Here is a 21,746-nt window from a genome sequence, read left to right as displayed (position 1 = left end):
TTGCTATATTTAAACAATTATGGATGATAATTCTGCTTCATAAAATTTTTCAATGTGAAATTACTAACATTAATGAAGTTGAACTAGAACTGCCATTTTTGTGAATTAAATGATATGCAAGATCTTCTATTTTTTCAATACTCTGTCATGTCAAAAAGTTTCCTTTTTTTTATTAGTAAACGTAAATTGTTAATTATGAATCTTAAAACTAAACTCAATGAACAAAAGAATTTTAAATTCAAAAAAATAAATTTGATCTATTTCCTGGTTTTAATGAATACTAATTATATTTAAGGCTAACAAATCACATATTTATTTCATGCTAAATATTACTAAATAATTAATGGTATTTAATTGTAAAAAAATTACTAAAATATTTATATTTTATGACAATATTTGCTTAAAAGTCTTCACTTTTGTTGGCTAAGTTTATGAAATTTGCAACAAAGGCAAAAAAAATGAGTTGCGGATGTTAACTTTATATTACGTTTCTCCAAAAAAAAAAACTCTATTTTGAATTGTCAAAATGTCTTCAAGTGATTATGCAAAAGTAAAAAAAGGAGGTTTCAAATTAAAAGGGAAAGTAAGGTAAGTGTAAATTAATATTTCAGTATATACCACTAATTTTTTTTTTTTAGTTTTGGCATTGATAAAAAAAAGAAAAAAATTATAAATAAAGTAAAAGAAGTTGATCATGATGCTGAGAGTAGAGGTAACTTTAATATCTAAATATTTTGTTTCATTTAAATTTCAGGTGGTTGGAGACGTTTAACACTTGCAAGAGAGATTCGTGGTGGTATGGATGTTGCATTTGAATGTGGTGATTATTCTAAACGTTTTCTTTATTCTCAGGATAATGGTAAATTTAAAATTGGATCTGTTCATGAAGACAATTCTCCACCAAACCCAGAGGAAGTTTTTACAATTATAAAAGCTCCAGATGATGTGGCGTTCTCAATAAAAACTGGATACGGAAGATATATAGGTGTTAATGCTAATAAAGAACTTGTTGCAACTGCAGAAGCTATAAGTGAAAGAGAAAGATTTGAAATTGTTTTTGAAAATAATAAAACTGCAATACAAAATGTTGCTTCTGGAGGTTTTTTAACAATGAATAATGATTCAGATAATTTTGTAATGTGTAGTAGTTTAACTGCAAGAGAATTTGAGATGATTAATATAAGAACAAATGCAGTTTTTGATCAAAAAGTTGATTATATACCTACTGAAGATACACTTGCGTCTGCAGATTGTGAAACATCTTATATTAAAATGTATCAACATTCTCGGGTAGATTTAAAGAATAAACGAATATGTGTAAATGTACAAGATAAGAGTGAAATTGAAAAGGCAAAGAAAGAAGGAACGTTACATGCAACTCTTCTAGATCGTCGAATGAAAACAAAATCTGATCGATACTGTTAATTTTAAACATCATAATTTTTTTAATATAAAATAATTGTAAGTAGTACTTTTAATCTCTATTAACAACAATGGAAAAATATAAAAATTAAATTAGAACATCAAAATAATTAAAATGCCTGCATACCTGTTGATTTGTATACCTTATCAATTTATACGCTCTTGTTTGTGGAAATATTTTTTTTTTGTTTGTTTAAGTGTAAAATAATATTAGGATATGGCTTATATTACAAGTTGACCATTGACAAAATGAACACAGGCAATATGAATCTCAAAGTCTGATTGATTTTCAAATTTTTTGTTGCAAATACATACAGTGAAAACAGTATCATTGGATTTTATTTTTGCTTTCAAACATTTTGATATCAATCTTTCACGTAATAGAATTGGTTCATCAATAGAAGATAGTGAACTACTGTCAGATGGAAAATTATTATTGTCATTTTGGGATTTAATTGGTACCTGTTTTTTTAATGTAATATCAATATTTTTTTTTATATAAGTAGTACCATTTTCGTTTATTTCTTGCTTAGTTTGTTTTTGCCTTTTAAGTTCTTCAATTATTTCGGTATCATCTTCTCCGATTGAACTTCCAATACCAGAAGATGATGTAGATGCGGTCCTTGAATTATAGCGTTTTCTTGATATCAATAATTTTTTGAGTGCTTCCCTTTTTTTCTTTTTTTCTTCTTTTTCATTTTTTTTATGATTGTATTTTTTAGCTAAAAATCCAATAACTTTTAGTTCAGTCTCAGGAATTGTTCCAACAACTTCTTCATTGACAACTAAAGTCAATAAACTTTTAGGATTTTTTAATAAATGCGAAAATAGTAAATGAAAACGAAAACTTTTTCTAGTACTAGTTCTCATTTTACATAAAGGGCATTCATTAGATTCAAGATACTCATCAGCATTTTCCATTCTTTTATCCACACCTTCCATACAAAGTTCCATAATATGTGGTATATGTGTAATTAAGTGTTGGTCTCTGCCATTTTGTGTAGTAAAATTTTGACCACAAGAATCACAATGAAATAATTTATTGTTTTTATGGACTCCATGAATATTATTAATATGGGTTTTTAGATCATTCATATCTAAAAATTGAATAAATAAAATAAATTATAATAAAAAAATATAATAATATTTCTTTTTCTACAATTTTAACTATTAAGAAAATATTAAATAAACAAACATAAACAAATATGTTATCTAGTTGGGAAAGAGACTCTTGCAATTTCCTTTACTAGACTTACACGTGGATCGTTAAGGATGTAGTTATAAACAAATAAGATATAAATAAAATAGATCCCCTAACTTTCAAAATGATCTTATTTGTGTAGGAAGAATCATTTTATTTTTATAATATAACGTCAAATCAATGAAAAAAATAATTAACTACTCATTTTTCTTACTTTTTCACAGGCTTCTTATACCACATATATATTTTTTTATTTATTTTATAAAGTAACTGGTTATGATAATTAAAAAAAAATTAGTTAAACTTCAATTTTAAGGTTCTATATAATATATGTACCACATTAGCCAATTTTTCACTCAACAAAATATTTATTAAAACTTACTTAAATATGTTCTAAAACATTTATGACATTCAAGTAAAGCTTTACCTCCTAATCTATCTTTAAAATGTTCCATCTCGTGACTTTCAAGATTTGTAAATCTTTTATTACAATATATGCAATATTCTTCATTTTTTATTGTTAAACATTTGAAATTCATTATATTGAAGAAAAATTTGTTTATATCTAATGTAAATTTCTTACCTTTTGTGGCACAATTGTATAATTTATTTTTAAAGTACCTTAAAATCAATACAGTATGATATTAAATATTTATTTTGTCAATATGTGTAAAAATATAAAGTGTAAATAATCAGGAGAAAATTGTTTAGACGAAAGTTTAACTAAAACAATATATCTTTTATAAATTTACTTTAACATAAACGATCTTTATTTTAATATATTAAAAATCTTTCTTTTTCCTGTATCATTGTACGCCCTAAATTGATATACATATTGTTATTCCTTCACATGCAAAGATATATGTGTTTTGATAGTAATCATTTACGTCTAATATTGTAAGATACATATCTTATACTTCTTTAATTAATTTATTACAAGTATTACTCAATAACATTGTAATTTTTTACTATATTTATATATTATATTGAATATAAATAATATTTAGAAATTAAATCTTAACGAGATGATACATCTAAACATTATAATAACTTGTTTATCTTTACCTTTTATAATTTAAATATATCAGGAATATATTTTGTTAAAAGAAAAATATTTATATAATGTGTGTTCTCAGAAAATTGCATTTTCTCTATATAAAAATATTAAATATATAAATATAACACATACATTTATTTCCAATTTTTTTTTATTTTAAAAAGAAAAAGTTATATAGCATTTACTTAACACTTTAAAAATTATCATTTAAAGTGCCAATTAAATAGAAATATATATTATCAAGTATTTTTTTTTTTATATAAAGTATATTATCTAGATTTAATTAGAAAATTATAATGTCTCCAAACAAAATATTTTCTAGAATTTTTTTCATAAATGATTTATTTATTAATATACTATTAAAAACTTTTAATTATAAAAATCTTATTAAAAGTTAAATTTTCTTAAAAAAAAAGCATATTTTTAATTCTCTTATTTTGAGATGTTATTAAAAAATTGATAAAAATAATAATCATGATTCAATGGTCTTCTCTTTAAACGATAATGTTTGGTATATAGTGTATATTTTTGTTGAAATACTTCTAAATATTAAAAATCATTGTTTTTGAAAACATGGTTTATAAACTAACAAAATCACACGAATGTATTGCTTTTTTTTCGGATACATTTATAATTTTTATGAATAAACAGTTAATATAGCATACTATTATTTGAAATATATCTAATGAAATTCTTTTATCTTCAATTATGTATCACGGTTTATTTTTTTTTTTATCATCGTGTTATTTGTTATTTTAAAACTTATCTTTCTAGATTGTATAAATTTATTTGAGCATATAAATTTTTAAAATACTTATAAAAATGTCAGGTCTCACTATTAAAGAAAAAGAGACAATTGAAAAGAATCTTCGTGAAGTTTTCACAGACCAACCTTTATGTCTAACCAATTATCCCCCAAAAAAGTCAATGGAATTTTACACGTAAGTTTTTTACAATATTATATTTTTTTTATTGTTAATTTTTTAATTTTAGTATTATTTATTCTTTTTGTGTTAACAGTAGAGATAGAGATAATAGAATTACAGCACCATTAGCTGAAGCAAGGAGAGATGGTGTTCCCAACAAAGGTGAAGTTGTTGGTGAAGAAGTTTATATGTTTTTAAAAAATTTTATAATAGGATATGTCAAAAAACTGCGTCAAAGATTAGTTAATGTTGAAGGTGTCAGTTTACTAGAATTATACGTCAAATTATGGGATAATTTTTTTATTTCTGCTACTGTTGCTAATACTTGTTTCAGTTACCTTAACAGATTTTATATTACAAGTAAAATAGAGGAAGGAAAAGATGATGTTAAATTTATTAAAAACATGCTTATAAATGAATTTAAAGAACATATTTTTTTTCCATATAATCATGCCATTAGTTCTGCTATACTTGATATGATTAATAAAGAAAGACATAACGAAACAATCAATTCTTCATTAATATTTTCAACACTTCAGTCTTATATAATTATGGGATTAACAATTTCAGAAAAACAAAACCAGCAACAAGGAAATGTAGGTTCAATTGTATACACATCTTCTTCAGTACAAAAGGATAAAATTGTCAAAAATACGGAGATTTATGTTGAATTTTTTGAAGATGGATATCTCGATGCAACAAGAGCATTTTATGATGAAGAGTCAACTGAATATCTTCAGAATCACACTGTGTCTCAATATCTTATTATGGTGGAGAACAGAATTAACGAAGAGAAAGATCGATGTACTCGATACATGGATTCACGTACAGCTGAAGGGCTTAGTACTACTCTGAATAAAGTTTTAATTGAAAAACATCTTGACATTTTTAGGAAAGCATTTGAGGAGATGGTAGTTGATAATAAACGTGATGATTTATCACGTATGTACAATTTATGTAAAGATATTCCAGATGCTAAAACTGGATTTACTGCTACTTTACAAGAAAATATTATAACGTATGGTAGAAAAATTATTGATGGATGTTCTGAGGTAGCTACACAAAATCCTAAAATATACGTTCAAAAGTTACTAGAAATTTATCATAGATTTAATTCTATGGTTACTGATTGTTTCAAAAAAGATTTTTCTCTTTCTGAGGCACTTGATAAAGCTTGTCAGGAAGTTATTAATGAAAATTCTGTAACAACTAAAGCTGGAAATAAAAAGAAATGTGCTGAATTGGTGGCAAAATATGCTGATTCAATTCTTAAAAAAAATTCAAAAATACCTGATGATGAAATGAAAGGAGCATTAATTGATTTAACAACAATATTTAAATATATTCGTGATAAAGATACATTCTTAAATTTTTATTCACGATCATATGCTAAACGTCTTATTAATGATGTATCTGTTGGAGAAGAACATGAAACTGATTTTATTGGACATTTAAAAAATTCATGTGGGTTTGATTTTACTACTAAACTCGAAAAGATGAGCAAAGATATGATGATTAGTAGGGATGTCTCAAAGAACTTTCGTGATTATCTTTCAAACAAAGGCATAAAATCCTTTGACTTTTCAACAAATATTCTTACAAATGTTAGCTGGCCATATAAGCAAACTATGTCCTGTACTTTACCCCCATCCTTAAATTCTATGTGGAAAGAATTTGAAAAGTATTATATTGGTCATCATAGTGGAAGAAAATTAAATCTTTTAGTAGATCTTTCAAAAGGTGAAATACAATCAAACTGTTTTGAAAGGCGTCACATTTTTACATGTTTTACTCCACAAATATCTATTTTAATGATGTATAATGATAAAGACGAGACAACCTTTGGAGAGATAAAAAGAATTCTGGGAACAAAAGATTCAGACATAAAGACAATGATAATACCACTTGTAAAAAACGAACTACTTCATTCTTTATGTAAGCAAGATGGTAGCGACATAAATGAAAGTACAGTATTTTCTTTAAATACAACATTCACAAATAAAAAAGTGAAAATCGATCTAACGAGAACTGGTGGTAAAGCTGAAACCGCCAAGGAAGCTATCGCTATTTGTAATAATGTTGAAAGTGATAGGAAATGTCTTTTGGAGGTATTTTTTTTAATCATTTTTTATATTCTTTTTAACATATAAATAATTTTTAGGCTATCATAGTTCGTGTAATGAAAACACGGAAAGAATTGAAGCATCAACAATTGTTAGTTGAAGTTATTAGTCAAATAGAACATCGTTTCAAACCAGAAGTAGCACAAATTAAAAAATGTATAGATGCTTTAATTGAGAAAGAATATTTGAAACGTAAAGAAAATGACAAAGAAACTTATGAATATTTGGCCTAAGCTTTTAAATTATTTTGTCAAAATAATATTTTTTTTAAACTTGTTTTACACTCGTACTGATTTATAATATTTTCTTATAAGGTTAATTTTTTTTTACATTTAACAGTTAATTCTCTGTAAATTTACCTTATATCTGTATTAATCTATTTTTATTTTAATTATTTTTATCTTTATTAGATTAAAATGCCAAAAAGTCGTATTGGAATTAAAAAAAAACATGAAACGTTTAAGAAGAAAAAGTTAAAACCTGGACGTGTTATTAAAAAAGTTAATGTTACTGATACTCGATTCAAAAGCAAACAGTTATTATTGACTGAACAACTTCAAGAAAAAAATGCAGAAATGGTTTCATATAGAGGTTTAACTTTAGGAGAATTATTTAAACAGATGGGACATTATAATCTAAATATCAGAAGGGATGCTGTTATTGGTGTAAAAGAATTATTGAAAAATAATTTATCTTTAATGTCAAAAAATCTCATGAATATTATTCCTTCTGTTGCTCGGTTAATATCAGATCCAAAAAACGATTCTGCTATGCATTCACAACTAAAGCTTCTTTTTTCATTAATTTTTAAGGTCTCTGAATCACAAATGAATCCTCATTTTTCATTATTTGTATCACATGCTCTTTGTGGATTAACTCATATTGCAAAACATGTTAAACTTTTTGCACTTGATGTTGTATGTATGCTGTTTAAGGTTTATCCTGGTTTATGTGTTAAATCTGTTGATTTATTTAATGGTTTCAAACGTTTTGTCTCTTGTGGGAAAAAAAATATTAAGGCAGAAACAGTTGCTCCTACATTTGAACTTTTTAAAGAAGTTTATAAACCAAAAGTGGAAAATTTAAAAGAAATAACATTTGAAGGTATATTAAACTTTGATGAAAAGACTTGTACATCAATAAATTTGATAGAACAAAAAAATCCTTTTGATTTTCCAATTTTGGGTTCAGCACTTGTTCTTCGAGAAGTTTATTATTACGACTAATGACCGGAATAATTTGGTTATCCTAAAACGGTAATAAAAAATATAGTTATTGTCTTGGAATAAGAGTAGGGATGCGGATACATTTTTTTTATTAATTTTTGTTGTTAAGTTTTTTATTTTTCAAAAGTATAAATTTTTTTTTTCTAGTTTGATGTGATTATTTTAAGTAATTTATTTTTGTTATTTTAAATTATTAAATATTTTTTTATGAAAGAAGAGTACTTTTACAAAATTGTATTGCCTTGTTAATGAATTATCATAGAAAATGTAGTCATTATTTCATTATATTTTTTTGTTTAAGTACAAATTTTAAATGTAATTTTATTTATTATAATAAAAAAAAAGAGTTCATTAACAATAATTATTAAAAGTATAAAAGGAAATTAGTTTTTTTTTAAATTATAACTTTGAAAAGTTTTTAAATGAGTAATACCTTTTGTCAAAAGACTTTTTTTCTTTTGAATTGAATATGATCTTTGATTGTTATAATTTGGTACTGTAGGAATTTTATTAAATTGTTGTAAATATTCAAGTTTAGTGCAGTGGTGTAAATTTTTAAAATATTGATTTGATAAAAATATTTTTTTATCTAAAAATATTGTTTTATCAGACCATAATTCTGTGATATATCTTATTTTGTATGAAAATGGATCTTTCCATGGATGTATAAAATATTCAAATTTATACCTTTTTTTCATCCCAACACTTGGACCTCCTTGGAGAATTGCACGTTTAGGTGTTCCAATACAAACAATTTCAGATAAGATTTTTTTTAAACTAATCACTTCTGGTGAAGTTAATTTACCTAGTTTTTTAATTTTTGTTAATCGTATATTTCCAATATCATAATCCATACACATTCTTAATGAAAAAGGATTGATAATATCATGCATTGGATGAATTTGACAGATAGAATCTGTTGGAACAACAATAACATCAGCATAATCATATAATTCAACAATTACATAACGTATATGTTTTTTACGATGTGTTGGAACAATTCCTTTAAAATATAAATCAAATTCTTCAGCAAAATTTTCAATTAAATAATGAATTCTAGCACGACGACAATTAAAATTATAGCCATAATTTTCATCCATAAGACCAACTATACAGTTTACCGGTTCATAAAGTTCAAGTTTTCCTTGAACATATTCCCAATTAAAACATCTACGATTTTCCTTAATACGATAGAAATCATTCAAAACATCTTCAACCATTTTTTTAGCTTTTAATATTTTATCTATTTGATTACAAATAACATTATCTTCTACAAAACTTTGTTCTATTTGATAGTTTAATATTGGAATAACTGAGAAACTAAAACAATTTATATTTGATGATGAATCATTTACTATGAATCCTATGGTATTATTATTAACAAAACCAGAATAAACAAGTGTATCATAGTCCCATGGTAAATTTCCTCGTGGCCATACATCTAATGATACGAGTAATGGAGGTATACGAATCTTTCTGTTATTTTTGTAATTATCATCTGTAAAATGTTCAGACATTTTCTTTGTTGTAATAATATTAGCTATTCTAACTAATTTGTGTTCATTTTTCAAATAATTTGGTAAAGAGTTAAAATCAACAATATATTCTACATCAACATCATATATATTAGGAGCTTCAAAGTAACTATTATTATCTTTATGTAAAATTTCATCAAAACATTTCCAAATAAGAGCAGAAGATATGTTAACTTTAGTAATATTTTCTTGATCATTATTCTCATCAAAAATACTTTCACATCCATATAAATATCCACCATATGTAAAAAGTTTATTTATTTTTTGTGCATACACATTAATTATAGAAACTTCAAAATTTTTGAATTTACTAATAATATTTGACAATTCATTACAAATAGAAAGCTTCCATTTATAAGTACTTTCAAATATGTTTCCAATTTCATACTTTGGAGCAATATCAATTAATGTAATTGGAATAACTTGTGGTGGATATGAATACCATTCAGGATAAGGAAACAAATAACAACATTTTATATATACCCAAGTAGTTGTACCATAATCAAGAAAAAATACTTTAACAAATAAATTATCTATCATATCTGAATTTATATCACTATTATTAGCAACCATTTTTTGTATTATTCTTGCTCTTCCTAAACTTTTTTCATCTAAAGGAGCCATACAATATCTCCATAAAAATGGTTCATTGCAATTTTGAATTTTAAATAATTCATCTGCATTATAATGAATAATATCTTCCATTTCACTTTTTATTACTTTTAAATCCATTGGTACTTTAATTGTAAGATTTTTAGCTATATGATTAATCTCTCGAACATAAATAAATGATGGAGAAATAACATTAACAATTTCAACATTTAAATTTCTCGAATCAATAATCTTTCTTGGAACATAAATTGAGCTTGATAAAGTTCTTCTAATTGGTGAATTATCACGTTCCAATACATTTTGATAATTTGTTTTGGATAATGTTGAAATAATAGGAATAATATTTTGAAAAGTTAAAGAATTATCTTTTATTGTATCTTTGACAATTTTTGAACAAATATCAGAATTGTCATTAAATTCTTGCTTATCTTTATCAAACTGTTCATTTTCAGTAGAAGATAAACAAAAATTTTTTTCTATTTCAAAATCGTTATTTTTATTATATCCTGTTTGTCCTTTCTTCTTAAAAACATATTTATTAATATTATTTGGTACTTCTGGCATCATATGATTTATCATATCCATTTCTCTACTATATATTTTTTTTGTTTTTTTATCATTATAAAAAGAGTCTATTGAATAATTGTCATTTTCATCACTTCCATCAAATTCATATTTTTTTAACATTGTATTTTGTAAACCTAAATTATTTTTTATTGAAACTAGTGATAATTTACAATTATCATTCATAGCATTATATATTTCATTTATCATAATACTATTAAATATATTTTGTGGAATGTTTAATTGTTCAAAATATTTTTTAAAATCAATTTCTTTTGGTATAAAAACATTTGAATTCTTAATTTTTTTATGAATCAAATTAAAAATTTCAGATTTAGATAGCTTAAATTGTTAAAATAATAAGATTAAATTTAAATATATATATTAATTTATAATAAACTTACTGCTTTTAAATTTTTACAAAATTTAGGTACAACAATTTGAACTAAATATTTGTCATTCTTTTCTTCTTCAATAAAATGATTAATATTTTCAAGATTTATTGATGAAGATTTCTCATAAAAGGATGAGTATTTACTAATTCTTGAGTAATTACTTTTAACAGTATTAGCTTTAAAATTTCTATTTTGATTTGGACGCGGATACATCATCAATTATAGTTAAAATATAATGAAATGAAAGCATAACCATTTTGTTTGAATTGAGAAAAAAAAAGTGTTTCCATTATTTTTTTTTAATAAGTTATATTCAAAAATTTGTTTTATTTAATCACACTGTATATTTTTAATATCATGAAATACAAATGTATTCAAAAAATATACATAAAACACCTTACTCTTTGTATTCTTTTAAAATTTACTACTAACCAAAAGTAGTCTTACATTTATTTGATTAATGCAAAATTATTAGATTAATTATATTTATAACCAATAATAAAAAGATATCTTTATTTGATTAATAACTCACCTTTTCATACATAGCTAACTTAATTTTAATCATTCAAATTACTTATCAAAATTTGTCATAAGCTTATTATTTTTTTTTTATTATTTATATATGATAATATATTTTACCTATCTTTAATATAATATTAAATTACTGTAGAAATTTTTAGAAATAAAGATTTTGTAAAAATTTTCCATAGTCATACATATATATTATCTTTCCATTTATTAATATCAATCTGATTCTTACCATTTTAAATGATAATAATATTTATTTTTTGTGTTATTATCCTGTAAAATATAATATTTTAACATTTTTATCATTTTAAATGAATGATAAACCAAATTCATATGAATTTAATAATTCAATAAAGATAAAAAAATAATTTTGCAAGTTTCAATGAACAAAATAGTATAATTCTTATTTTTAAAAACATTTATTTTCTAACTTTATCAAGGTCAAATTCTATCAAAATAATATATTCTAGCTCTTTTTAACATAGAGGAATAAGGGTGCATTGAAATAATGTTTATCATTTATACACAAAAATTTCTATAACATCATAATACAAAAGTACTTTATAATTATACTATTTATTTCCGAATAAAATTTGCATATATTTTCTTTTATATATAAAGAATATAATATTATAGACTTGAAAAATCTTAAATTACAATAATAGAAGTACCAGATAAGTATATTTTAATAAGCGTTAACCCAACTTATATTATCTTAACACTACAATCATTTTAAAATTTTCACTCAACTATATTTTACTATTATTTTTAAGCAATTTTCATTACTTTTATATATGTATTGACCGGTATTTAATATAATATATATACATATATATTATTATTTATAATATATTTTAAGATATTTTCTAAAAAGATTATAATTTTCACTTCTACTACTCATACTTTATTATTTATATTTTCTTAACACTCTTCAATATTCTTTAATATTGATTTTGTCATATTTATAAAATAAAAATTCCTAAAAAATATAACTAAAAAGTAAAGTGAATAAAAAAAATTTTTTTTTTTATATCTTAAAAAAAAGAATACACTTAAAGTGTGCCAAAATATAAAAAATTTGGGGTATGCCGAAAAAATTTAAATTATCAAATAATAGAAGTCGTAGTTTAGTTATTGTTAATTCAAATAATGGAGACTGGAGAATTGATAATCAAGGCAACAGCAGGAATCATAATATTCATTTCAATGAGTCTTATAATTCTAGTTGTAGGGAATATGGTTTATCAGAGTTTAACATCAACGAAGCAAATAAAAATAAAAGTAAGTGTGTATTTAATATAAAAAAAATATTTAAATAATGTATATTTTAAAGAAACGTCATTAGTGTCTAAATTTTGTAAAACAATACAAAATATAAAAAATGTTGTTCAGGAAAAGTCTCCTTCTATTATAGGTATCTTTAAAAATAGTAATAATAATAATGAAAAACAAAAAACTACCAATGATGAAAAAAATAATACGACAGATATTTTATTGAAAAATACTTTTAATCCATCTGATGAAGGAAATTATGAACGTCAGTTGTTTCATGATATGGAAGCTGTTGAAAATATTACAATGATATCAAATAATGATAATAATCTTCTTAATTCGATTTTACCCGGACAAGATGAAAGAAATCATATAAATGGTCATTTAGATGTAATAAGTTATGATTCTGATGACGAAGGAAGAGATGATTTTACTTTACGTCCCAGAATTTCTCATTCTCCTGAAGATCACATTCTAGGAACGATTAAACCATGTGAACAATGTTCATGTTGTAAAATAAAAGATAATTATTATGCAATGATTCCTGATATGATAAAAATTATAAATTCAACATATTATTGGGGATCTCTTGATCGGAATGAAGCTGAAAAAATATTAAATGATCTTCCTGATGGAACATTTTTACTTAGAGATTCAACACAACTTGACTACAAATTTACAGCATCTTTTAGGCGTTTTGAAAGAACACTTCATGCTAGAATAGACTTTTCAAATGGTTATTATACTTTTGATGTAATGGATAATGAAGTTTATAAATCTCCAACAGTTTCAGGTTTAATTAAACATTATAATGATCCTCGTAATTGTTTATTTTTTGAACCATTACTTGCAATGCCAAAAAGAAGAGACTTTATCTTTTCTTTACAATCTATTGCTACTGCTGCAGTTGCTTCAAATATTAAATATAAAAATATTAATAAATTACCTATACCTGGTTACTTAAAGGATGAAGTACGTTCATGTAGATGTCTCTCGTCAACATTTTTCCAAATACATCAATTATAAATTGATAAAAAAAAAATTTCTTATAAAACTTTTCATATTTTTAATGATACATATTATTGTAAATTAATATATTAATATTGATTAATATATTTTTAATTGTTACATTGATATATAATGAAAGTTTTTTTTTTCGTTAATATTTCTATTTTTTTTTTTTTTGCACAAAATGATTGTTAATTTAATAATAATAAAAAAAAAATATAATGTGTTTATAGATTAAGATAATGCTTGTTTATCTAATATATGTTTTATTTTTAATACTAATTATTTATTATGTCAGGACAACTGACTCAACATTAAATTTGTTCTTATATACAAAAACATTTTTGGGGACGAATGAAGGTTTGTTGAAAAAATTTATAGATAACTAGACAAACATCTTATTATGAAAATAATTATATTACATTCACATGCCTTTAAGATGAATATTTTAGAGAAAAAGTTGTTTGGATTGTTGGAGGATCATCAGGAATTGGTGAAGAATTATCTAAACATTTATCTTTTCATCGTACTAAAATTATCATATCTGCTAGAAGAGTAGAAGAGTTATCAAGAATTAAAAATGAAATTATTCAAAAGTATTCATTTATGAATGATCAAGTAAAAATTCTTCCATGTGACATCACAAATCATCAATCCTTATCACAGATTATTGATAAAGCAATTTCCTGCTTTGGTAAAATTGATGTCATTATATTGAATGCTGGAAGATCACAACGTAGTGAATGGTGTGATGTGGATGAACAAGTTGATTTGGAATGTTTTAATTTAAATGCCCTGTCTCCAACTATATTAACACGTCTTTTTATTAAAAAATATCTTAAAGAAGATCGTAGTGATTTTATTAATTCTATTCAAATAATTGTAATTAGTTCTGTGTGTGGTGTTATGCCAGCCATATTATCTCCTTCATATACAGCCTCAAAACATGCTCTTATGGGTTACTTTAGATTATTAGCAGTAGAGTATTCTGATAAAAGTCTTGATGTTACAATTATATGTCCATCTTTAACTTTCTCACCAAATAATCCAAAAAATGCTTTTACAGGTAAAGCAAATGAAATTAATAATGAAGTTCTTGAAAATATTACTAACAGACATATGACTGTTGAAAGGTGTGCTGAAGCTATTTGCCAGAGTGCTGCAAATAACTGCAAAGAAGTTTGGCTTTCTAAAACATTTGATGTTTTACTACTTACATATCTTTCAGTTTATTTTCCTTCACTTTTCTTAAGGTAATTTATTTTTTTTTTTCATATAATTTTACATCTTTTTTTTTGAAGAGCAATCAAATTTATTGGTATTGAAAATTTACGGAAAATAAGAGGATCAAAATAAAAAAAAAATATGTGCAAGAAGTAGATGAATATTTATTAACAACTAAAAAAATATCATAATTAACACATTAAAAAATAAAAATTCACTACAAATACAATTAGTCAAAATCTGAATTAAAATTAAAAAAAAATTGACATTCATATTGACAAAATAATAAAAAAATAATTACATTGCTAAAATTGATTATTATCAATAATTTTTTTCTTTCTTTGTTTTATTTATAGTATTTTAATTTAACTTGAAAACATTTGTGAAATATCCTGTGAATAGGATAAAAAGGATAAAAATTGAAACAGATATAAAAGAAATTTAAAAACATATTTGAAATGTTTCATTTTTTACTCATAAAATTATTTTTTTTAAATCTACTAGAAACAACATAATCAAGTTTTTTTTTAAATAAAAAAATTATTTATGGATATAATAAATATATTTAATTAATGTTTAAAAGTTTTTGTCAATTATAACTACAATCATAATTATTAATATAATTAGCTTTTAAAATAAACAATATTGGTTAATTTTTATTGCCTTAAAAATTATTAGAAGTTCGGTATTTTTTTCCATCCTCTTGAATATTAAAATGAATTGCTTATCAAAAAGACAACAATTTCAGGTTTCCAAATGAATGTTTTTTTTATGACAAATCTATGTAATAAATTACAATAATTGGGATGGAATAATTTACGATTAATTTTATAATTTTTCTACCACTGCATTTTTTTAAAAATTATTTTGTTTATTTTTTTCTAATTACTAGCTTTTTTTTAACATAATTGTATAATTCTTTAAAAATAATTATAATCATTGGAACCTTCGTTAATTACTATTGTTTCACAATATCAGAAAAGAATATTTATTATTTTAAATTTAAAAACAATCTTTCCATAACTATCTTAAGAAAATAATGTACATTATTTATGACATTTTATCTATTTGATAAATAACTATGATACCTCCAAAGGAGTTTTTTTTTCCATATTTAATCAAATAAATTTCTCTTAAAAACTATAGTCATTCAGAATCGGTTCGTTTCAACTATTGCTCAAAAATTGGCTGTTTAAACTTTTATTCCAACAAATAATTTTTTTTTACCATTTTTAGTCATAAGTAAAATTCTACTAAAAAATTATTTGTTCTAAAATAAATTTACTTTTTGTACTTAGAACCATATCTTTTTAAAAGTTAAACTCTAATGTTATAAATTTTTTTTGTATTAATTACGAACTTTGTTCCAGATAAAAATTTCATTATGTAACATATTGCCAGTAAAATATAAGAATTTTTACCATATTACTGAGTACTATAAAACATCCTCAAATAGACACTATTCCACTTTCCGTTTAAAAGGCCCCACTATTTTTTCTCAAAGAGATAAATAGATATAATTTTTTTTTGACTATTACCATTTTAGATTTTTAAAATTTTTTTTATCTAAATTATATTAATATGAAACTTGCTAGTAGTTTTAAAATTTCTTTAGCTAATCTTAGAAATCAATCTTCATCCAGAACAATTACAAATGAGACATTGTCTAAAAGATTGAATTTATATAAAACTATTAAAAATACTTTAGAGGCTGAGAAAAAGAAAGATATTACAAAAATTTTAGTTAATGTAACATTACCTGATGCTGAGCCTGTAAAAGTCTTAATGAATAAAGATTTATCTACACCTTATGATTGTGCTAAACGTAAGTTTTTATTTTTTAATTGCTTAAAAATAGTCTTTTTTTTTTCTATACAGATGTAAATAGGCAGTTTGCTATAAATAGTGCTTTATGTTTATTGTCAACATCATCTGATAATTCTAATGTTGTGTCTATGCATACACCGTTAACTGAAGATAAATGTACATTAACATTTCTACCTTTTAGTTCACAACAATATGCTACAGAAATAAATCATGCATTTTGGCGATCTGCAACTCTTATCCTATCAGCCGTTATTGAGAAATCTTTTAAAACTCAGGTTACCTTACATCCTTTTCTTCATAGGTCTCTTTCTGAAGGTTATTTTGAATCTGTAGCCAAAATTCATGCTCTTTATGATTGGGTACCAACAAATGATGAATTAAACCTGTTGACAAAAGCAGCATATAATGATATTATATTAAAAGAATACAATTTTGAAAATATATATGTAAAATCAGATATGGCACGAGAGTTATTTAGTGATAACATTGAACGTCTTGGTATAATAGATCAACTTGAAAAAGAATTAGAGAATGTTAATAATATAGGTATTGTAAGAGTAGGAGACTACATAGATTTATCACCGGGACTTACAATTAGCAATACTTCACAAATTGGACGTTTTCAAATAACAAATGTTGTTTGTGGAAAAATTTCAAATCACTATAGTTTTAGAGGTTTAGCTCTTCCTAAAGACCAAACATGCAGTGCATATTCATGGGATTTATTAGTTGAAAGATCAAAACGTCTTGTTGCACCAGAATAGAAAATTATTGGAAAATTTTATTATTAATTATAGAATCAAAAAAAAAAAATAAAATTCTACATATAATTATTATTACTCATAGTTGAAGTTATATTTTAAAAATAGTTTAGTTTAGAGATATGCTTATAAACATACATAATAATAACATACATGTGTACAATGGCATTCTATAAACATATTGTTTTTTGTTGCTTTGAGTATGAATATCTTTTTTCCTTTTCAAACATGATGCGGTCATAAAATATTATATAACAATAAAAATAACTACAATTTTACAAGTCATTTTTGCATTTCTTTCTCACTTAGTAATTTAGATTTTTATTCGTTTTCTCATATATTATTTATTTCATTTGTTTTCAATTACTATTTATTTATTAAAACTATTCTCTTGTTGTTTTATTTATGTCATCTTGCTAGGATTTGTTGTGTAATTTTATATTATTTTATAATAATGTTTCAAATAATTAGAATAAAATCAAAGTTTGATTTTGAGTATCGACGTTTCTCTATAAAAATTTCAAAAGGTGTTGATTTATTCTCGTTTGATGATTTTGCAAAAAATGTACAACAAATTCATGATCTCATTGATATTCCTATTTCTATTTGTTACATATCAAAGGGTGGAGATTTACTTCCTATAAATAATGAAAATAATATGAGGAAAGCTTTTGAAGGAAATTTATTAAGACTTGTTGTAAGTAAAAAAAAAGATTCATGGACAGAACATGTGAATGAAAGTAATGTTCAGTTAAGAAAGAAAAAAAGTGTATCTACTTTATTAAATTTTTCAAATAGTAGTAATCAAAAAAACTTTACTATATCTCAGCCGATGGATTTTAGAAGAGTAAATTTCTTTTTTTTTTTTTAATTAAATTGATTAATTTGAAAATGTTTTAGATTTCGGCAATTCTTGATGTTAACAATCTTCCTGAATCTCAGAGACGAGTTCATTTATGTAAACAAGAAGGCGATTTAAGTTTAGGTTTTTACATTAAAACAAACACAGTTTTTAGAATAACACATAATGGTATTGTAAAGATGAATGGAATTTTTGTATCAAGGCTAGTACGTGGAGGAATAGCAGAATTATCTGGTCTATTATCACCAAATGATGAGATTTTAGAAGTTAATGGTATATCAGTTGACAATAAAAGTCTTGATCAAGTTGCAGATATCATGGTAGCCAATTCATATAATCTTATTTTAACAATCAAACCAGGAACACCGTTGCCATTAACAAGAAATGTTTTAAAAAGACGTCAGATCAAAAGTAGTTATGGATGTGGAATGTACAATAATGGTTTTAATTTTGATACTACAATTTTTGAATTACCAGAATCATACAAAGATTCTCTTTGTGTAACACCAGTAACAGCAAAAATTGATTGGAACCATCATTCACCATCATCTGAAGAAGAGTTAAATGATTTTGATTTTTAAATTAAAATTTTTAAGAAGTACATAGTAAAACATTTTTTTTGGTACTATTCAATTTTGGTAGAACCATCTTTTGGAAATTTTCTATTTCAGTAGGAACTTTATTAAAATTAAAAGAAATTAATTTAATGATAACTTACGGAAATAAAATTGATTTTTTTGAATTTGTCATAACATAGCTATCAGAATAAATATTATAATTTTTTTTTATTTTTTAATTTAATTATAAAGTTTAAACTTATTTTTATGTCAAAAGTTTAGTGATATGAATTTTAAAAATGTTTAATCTTTTTTTATCGTGGGATTTTTTTTACTATGATAAAGGAAGCCATCATAGAATAAAATCATTCAAGAACTAGAATCTAGCTAAATCTTTATCATTTATTAAGTTATAGAAAATTTATTATTTCTAAAGTATATTTTTTAAGAACTTTCTATATTATATTACTTTTAAAAACGAAAAATAAAATTGTAATTTTTAAGGTAATTAAATATTCTTATTATTTTGTAATATTCTTATATAGACAATGATACAATTGAAATAATAAATATTTTACTCAAGTAATGTTATTAAAATGTATTAAAAAAATATTAGGAGAACAAATTCTAAAGCTACTTACTAAAAACATTTTTAATTAATCTTTTTTCAAATTTTGCAATAAAAAAAGATAAAAATATTGTTTAAAATTTTAAAATCATTTAAAAAAAGAGATTTAAAGATAAAGTACTAAAAAAAAATTATTTTTACAAAAATTAAAATTAATAATAATTTATAACAAATATTAACAAGATATTGGATAAAGTATTTGATAAAAAAATTTATTTGAAGAATTTGATAAGAAAAAAAACTTTTTTATTAATTAAATTTATTTTTTTTTTTTGAAAATTTATCTTTTAAGTCTTTTTTGAAGTGAATCAGATGACTTTGACTTCTTAATGCTTTTTTGTGCTCTTTCCATTAATTTGTAAAGTATGAAATGAGTGAATAAGAAGTACTGAGACAATTCATAAAAAATGTTGCAAAGATATTTCACAAAATTTATGTGAAAGCAGAATAACAAGAAGAAGGGTATTTTTTTGAAATTACTGCAGAATGTGACAGCTTATTATCAACTGGAGATAAATGTGAAAATAATAAGAGAAGGTAAAATGAAAAAAAGGTTTCTACCAAAGTGAAAAAGTATCCATTTTTTTATTATTATCACATTTTAAATTTGAAACTTTTAATTATTCATGCTGATTGGTTTTGTAACAAATTTACAATTTTTTTAAACAATTTCGTTTTACTTTAATTAACTAAATTTATACATTTGCCTACAAAAGAGTGAATGCCATAATGAAAGGTATTTTTTTTTGTTGATAAATAGAAGTATAAAATATTTTTATTTTATATTATTTTTAAAAAAGTTTTACAATGATATAGTCAAGAAAATTTATGACCAGCACTATTTTCTTTGATGTTTAATGAATAAAAAACATTTGAAATTACTAAAAAAAATGATTAATTATTTTAAAAGAATAAAATACTTGTTTTCCGTTCTTGGAATGACACAAATTATTTTGTGAAAATCAGTTTTATTTTTAAAATAATTAAATTTTTAATTTTAATCATTTGCAAAAAAAAGTTAGTGAAAAAATGCTTGTTGATATAAAGTCATTTGTAAAAAAAACAAGCTTCCAAAATTTACCAATAGTATCAAAAATAGTATAATTTTCTATTGACAAATATCGGAAGTTAACGTTAAAAGAATTAAATAAAAATAACTGAATATTATACAGTATCTGATAAAATGCTATATTATTTTTTTTCATAAAAAAGATATATTAAGATTTAAATTTAAAACTCAAGTAAAACTTTTTTTGGCAAAATCATTTTCAAAAAGATTATACAAAAAATACATGTCTTGAGATCTTTGAATTTAAAAATAAATATTTCGAAATAAATTATAATTATTTTATGTGGGGGCAGCGAAATAATAACATGAATTAATTTCTACTAATGCTTTAGAATATAACATTTTTGTGACCTTTTGAAGTTTAGATTTCAAAATAAGAAGTTAAATGAAAGAATTATTTTAAAGAAACAAAAAAGTATAATTTTTTTAATAAAAAGTTAACAAAAAATTTTTTAATAATTTTTAATTTAAAGAATGTATTTTAATTAGACAACAAAGTACAGCATACATTAAAATTAGATATATTGATAGTGTAAGTATACTAATTGTATTAATATTTAACATAAAATTTTCTTCTTATATTCTAATCTTAAATATTTCCTCAAAAATACTACATTTTTATTAATGGAAAATAATAATGTTGACCTCATTATTGATTCAATCATCTTGTGAAATATTTTTTAATGCTAATTTATCATTGCCAAATTAACAGAATTCAACATTTTTATTTTACATAATACATATCGTTTTAATAAAAGATTTTAATAAACTTTTTAAATCATTTTTGAAATAAAAAAATAAAAAATAAATAGTGTGATAAAAACATTTTAATAATTTATAATATATGATTATGATATTAATTAATTTATCAAAGGAAATTTATAAAAAATGTTAACTATAAAAAGGAATATACTGTAATAATAAAATAATTAAAAATATTACTAAAATA

At 22.9% G+C, this 21,746-nt stretch overlaps 8 protein-coding genes across 8 annotated transcripts; 6 read left to right on the top strand and 2 right to left on the bottom strand.

The window, feature by feature from the left end:
* Positions 1 to 526: 526 nt before the first annotated feature.
* SRAE_2000484400 (Protein FRG1 homolog) lies at positions 527 to 1,425 on the top strand (the record flags this gene model as incomplete). Its single annotated transcript, XM_024643775.1, has 3 exons — positions 527 to 588; positions 639 to 712; positions 755 to 1,425. 3 exons carry the CDS (start codon positions 527 to 529, stop codon positions 1,423 to 1,425), a joined length of 807 nt encoding a protein of 268 aa, XP_024509409.1.
* A 219-nt stretch (positions 1,426 to 1,644) lies between these two features.
* SRAE_2000484300 (Zinc finger, C2H2 domain and Zinc finger, C2H2-like domain-containing protein) lies at positions 1,645 to 3,162 on the bottom strand (the record flags this gene model as incomplete). Its single annotated transcript, XM_024643774.1, has 2 exons — positions 1,645 to 2,519; positions 3,006 to 3,162. 2 exons carry the CDS (start codon positions 3,160 to 3,162, stop codon positions 1,645 to 1,647), a joined length of 1,032 nt encoding a protein of 343 aa, XP_024509408.1.
* Positions 3,163 to 4,502: 1,340 nt separating this feature from the next.
* Positions 4,503 to 6,962, top strand: SRAE_2000484200 (Cullin 1a; the record flags this gene model as incomplete). The annotated part of the gene is made up of 3 exons (XM_024643772.1): positions 4,503 to 4,621; positions 4,674 to 6,714; positions 6,768 to 6,962. 3 exons carry the CDS (start codon positions 4,503 to 4,505, stop codon positions 6,960 to 6,962), a joined length of 2,355 nt encoding a protein of 784 aa, XP_024509407.1.
* A 183-nt stretch (positions 6,963 to 7,145) lies between these two features.
* Positions 7,146 to 7,955, top strand: SRAE_2000484100 (Armadillo-like helical domain and Armadillo-type fold domain and Pre-rRNA-processing protein IPI1/Testis-expressed sequence 10 protein family-containing protein; the record flags this gene model as incomplete). The annotated part of the gene is made up of 1 exon (XM_024643771.1): positions 7,146 to 7,955. One exon carries the CDS (start codon positions 7,146 to 7,148, stop codon positions 7,953 to 7,955), a length of 810 nt encoding a protein of 269 aa, XP_024509406.1.
* Positions 7,956 to 8,338: 383 nt separating this feature from the next.
* On the bottom strand, positions 8,339 to 11,274 carry SRAE_2000484000 (Tudor domain-containing protein; the record flags this gene model as incomplete). Its single annotated transcript, XM_024643770.1, has 2 exons — positions 8,339 to 11,008; positions 11,071 to 11,274. 2 exons carry the CDS (start codon positions 11,272 to 11,274, stop codon positions 8,339 to 8,341), a joined length of 2,874 nt encoding a protein of 957 aa, XP_024509405.1.
* Positions 11,275 to 12,674: 1,400 nt separating this feature from the next.
* On the top strand, positions 12,675 to 15,225 carry SRAE_2000483900 (Dehydrogenase/reductase SDR family member 7; the record flags this gene model as incomplete). The annotated part of the gene is made up of 5 exons (XM_024643769.1): positions 12,675 to 12,870; positions 12,923 to 13,856; positions 14,168 to 14,229; positions 14,309 to 15,122; positions 15,171 to 15,225. 5 exons carry the CDS (start codon positions 12,675 to 12,677, stop codon positions 15,223 to 15,225), a joined length of 2,061 nt encoding a protein of 686 aa, XP_024509404.1.
* Positions 15,226 to 16,674: 1,449 nt separating this feature from the next.
* SRAE_2000483800 (39S ribosomal protein L39, mitochondrial) lies at positions 16,675 to 17,684 on the top strand (the record flags this gene model as incomplete). Its single annotated transcript, XM_024643768.1, has 2 exons — positions 16,675 to 16,918; positions 16,972 to 17,684. The coding sequence occupies 2 exons, from the start codon at positions 16,675 to 16,677 to the stop codon at positions 17,682 to 17,684; spliced, it is 957 nt and encodes a 318-aa protein (XP_024509403.1).
* A 451-nt stretch (positions 17,685 to 18,135) lies between these two features.
* SRAE_2000483700 (LD29223p) lies at positions 18,136 to 19,124 on the top strand (the record flags this gene model as incomplete). The annotated part of the gene is made up of 2 exons (XM_024643767.1): positions 18,136 to 18,528; positions 18,582 to 19,124. 2 exons carry the CDS (start codon positions 18,136 to 18,138, stop codon positions 19,122 to 19,124), a joined length of 936 nt encoding a protein of 311 aa, XP_024509402.1.
* Between the last annotated feature and the right edge of the window lie 2,622 nt (positions 19,125 to 21,746).

The sequence above is a fragment of the Strongyloides ratti genome, assembly GCF_001040885.1.
Source record: "Strongyloides ratti genome assembly S_ratti_ED321, chromosome : 2".
Taxonomy (NCBI): Eukaryota; Metazoa; Nematoda; class Chromadorea; order Rhabditida; family Strongyloididae; genus Strongyloides; species Strongyloides ratti.
This window is presented reverse-complemented; position numbering and strand designations above follow the sequence as displayed.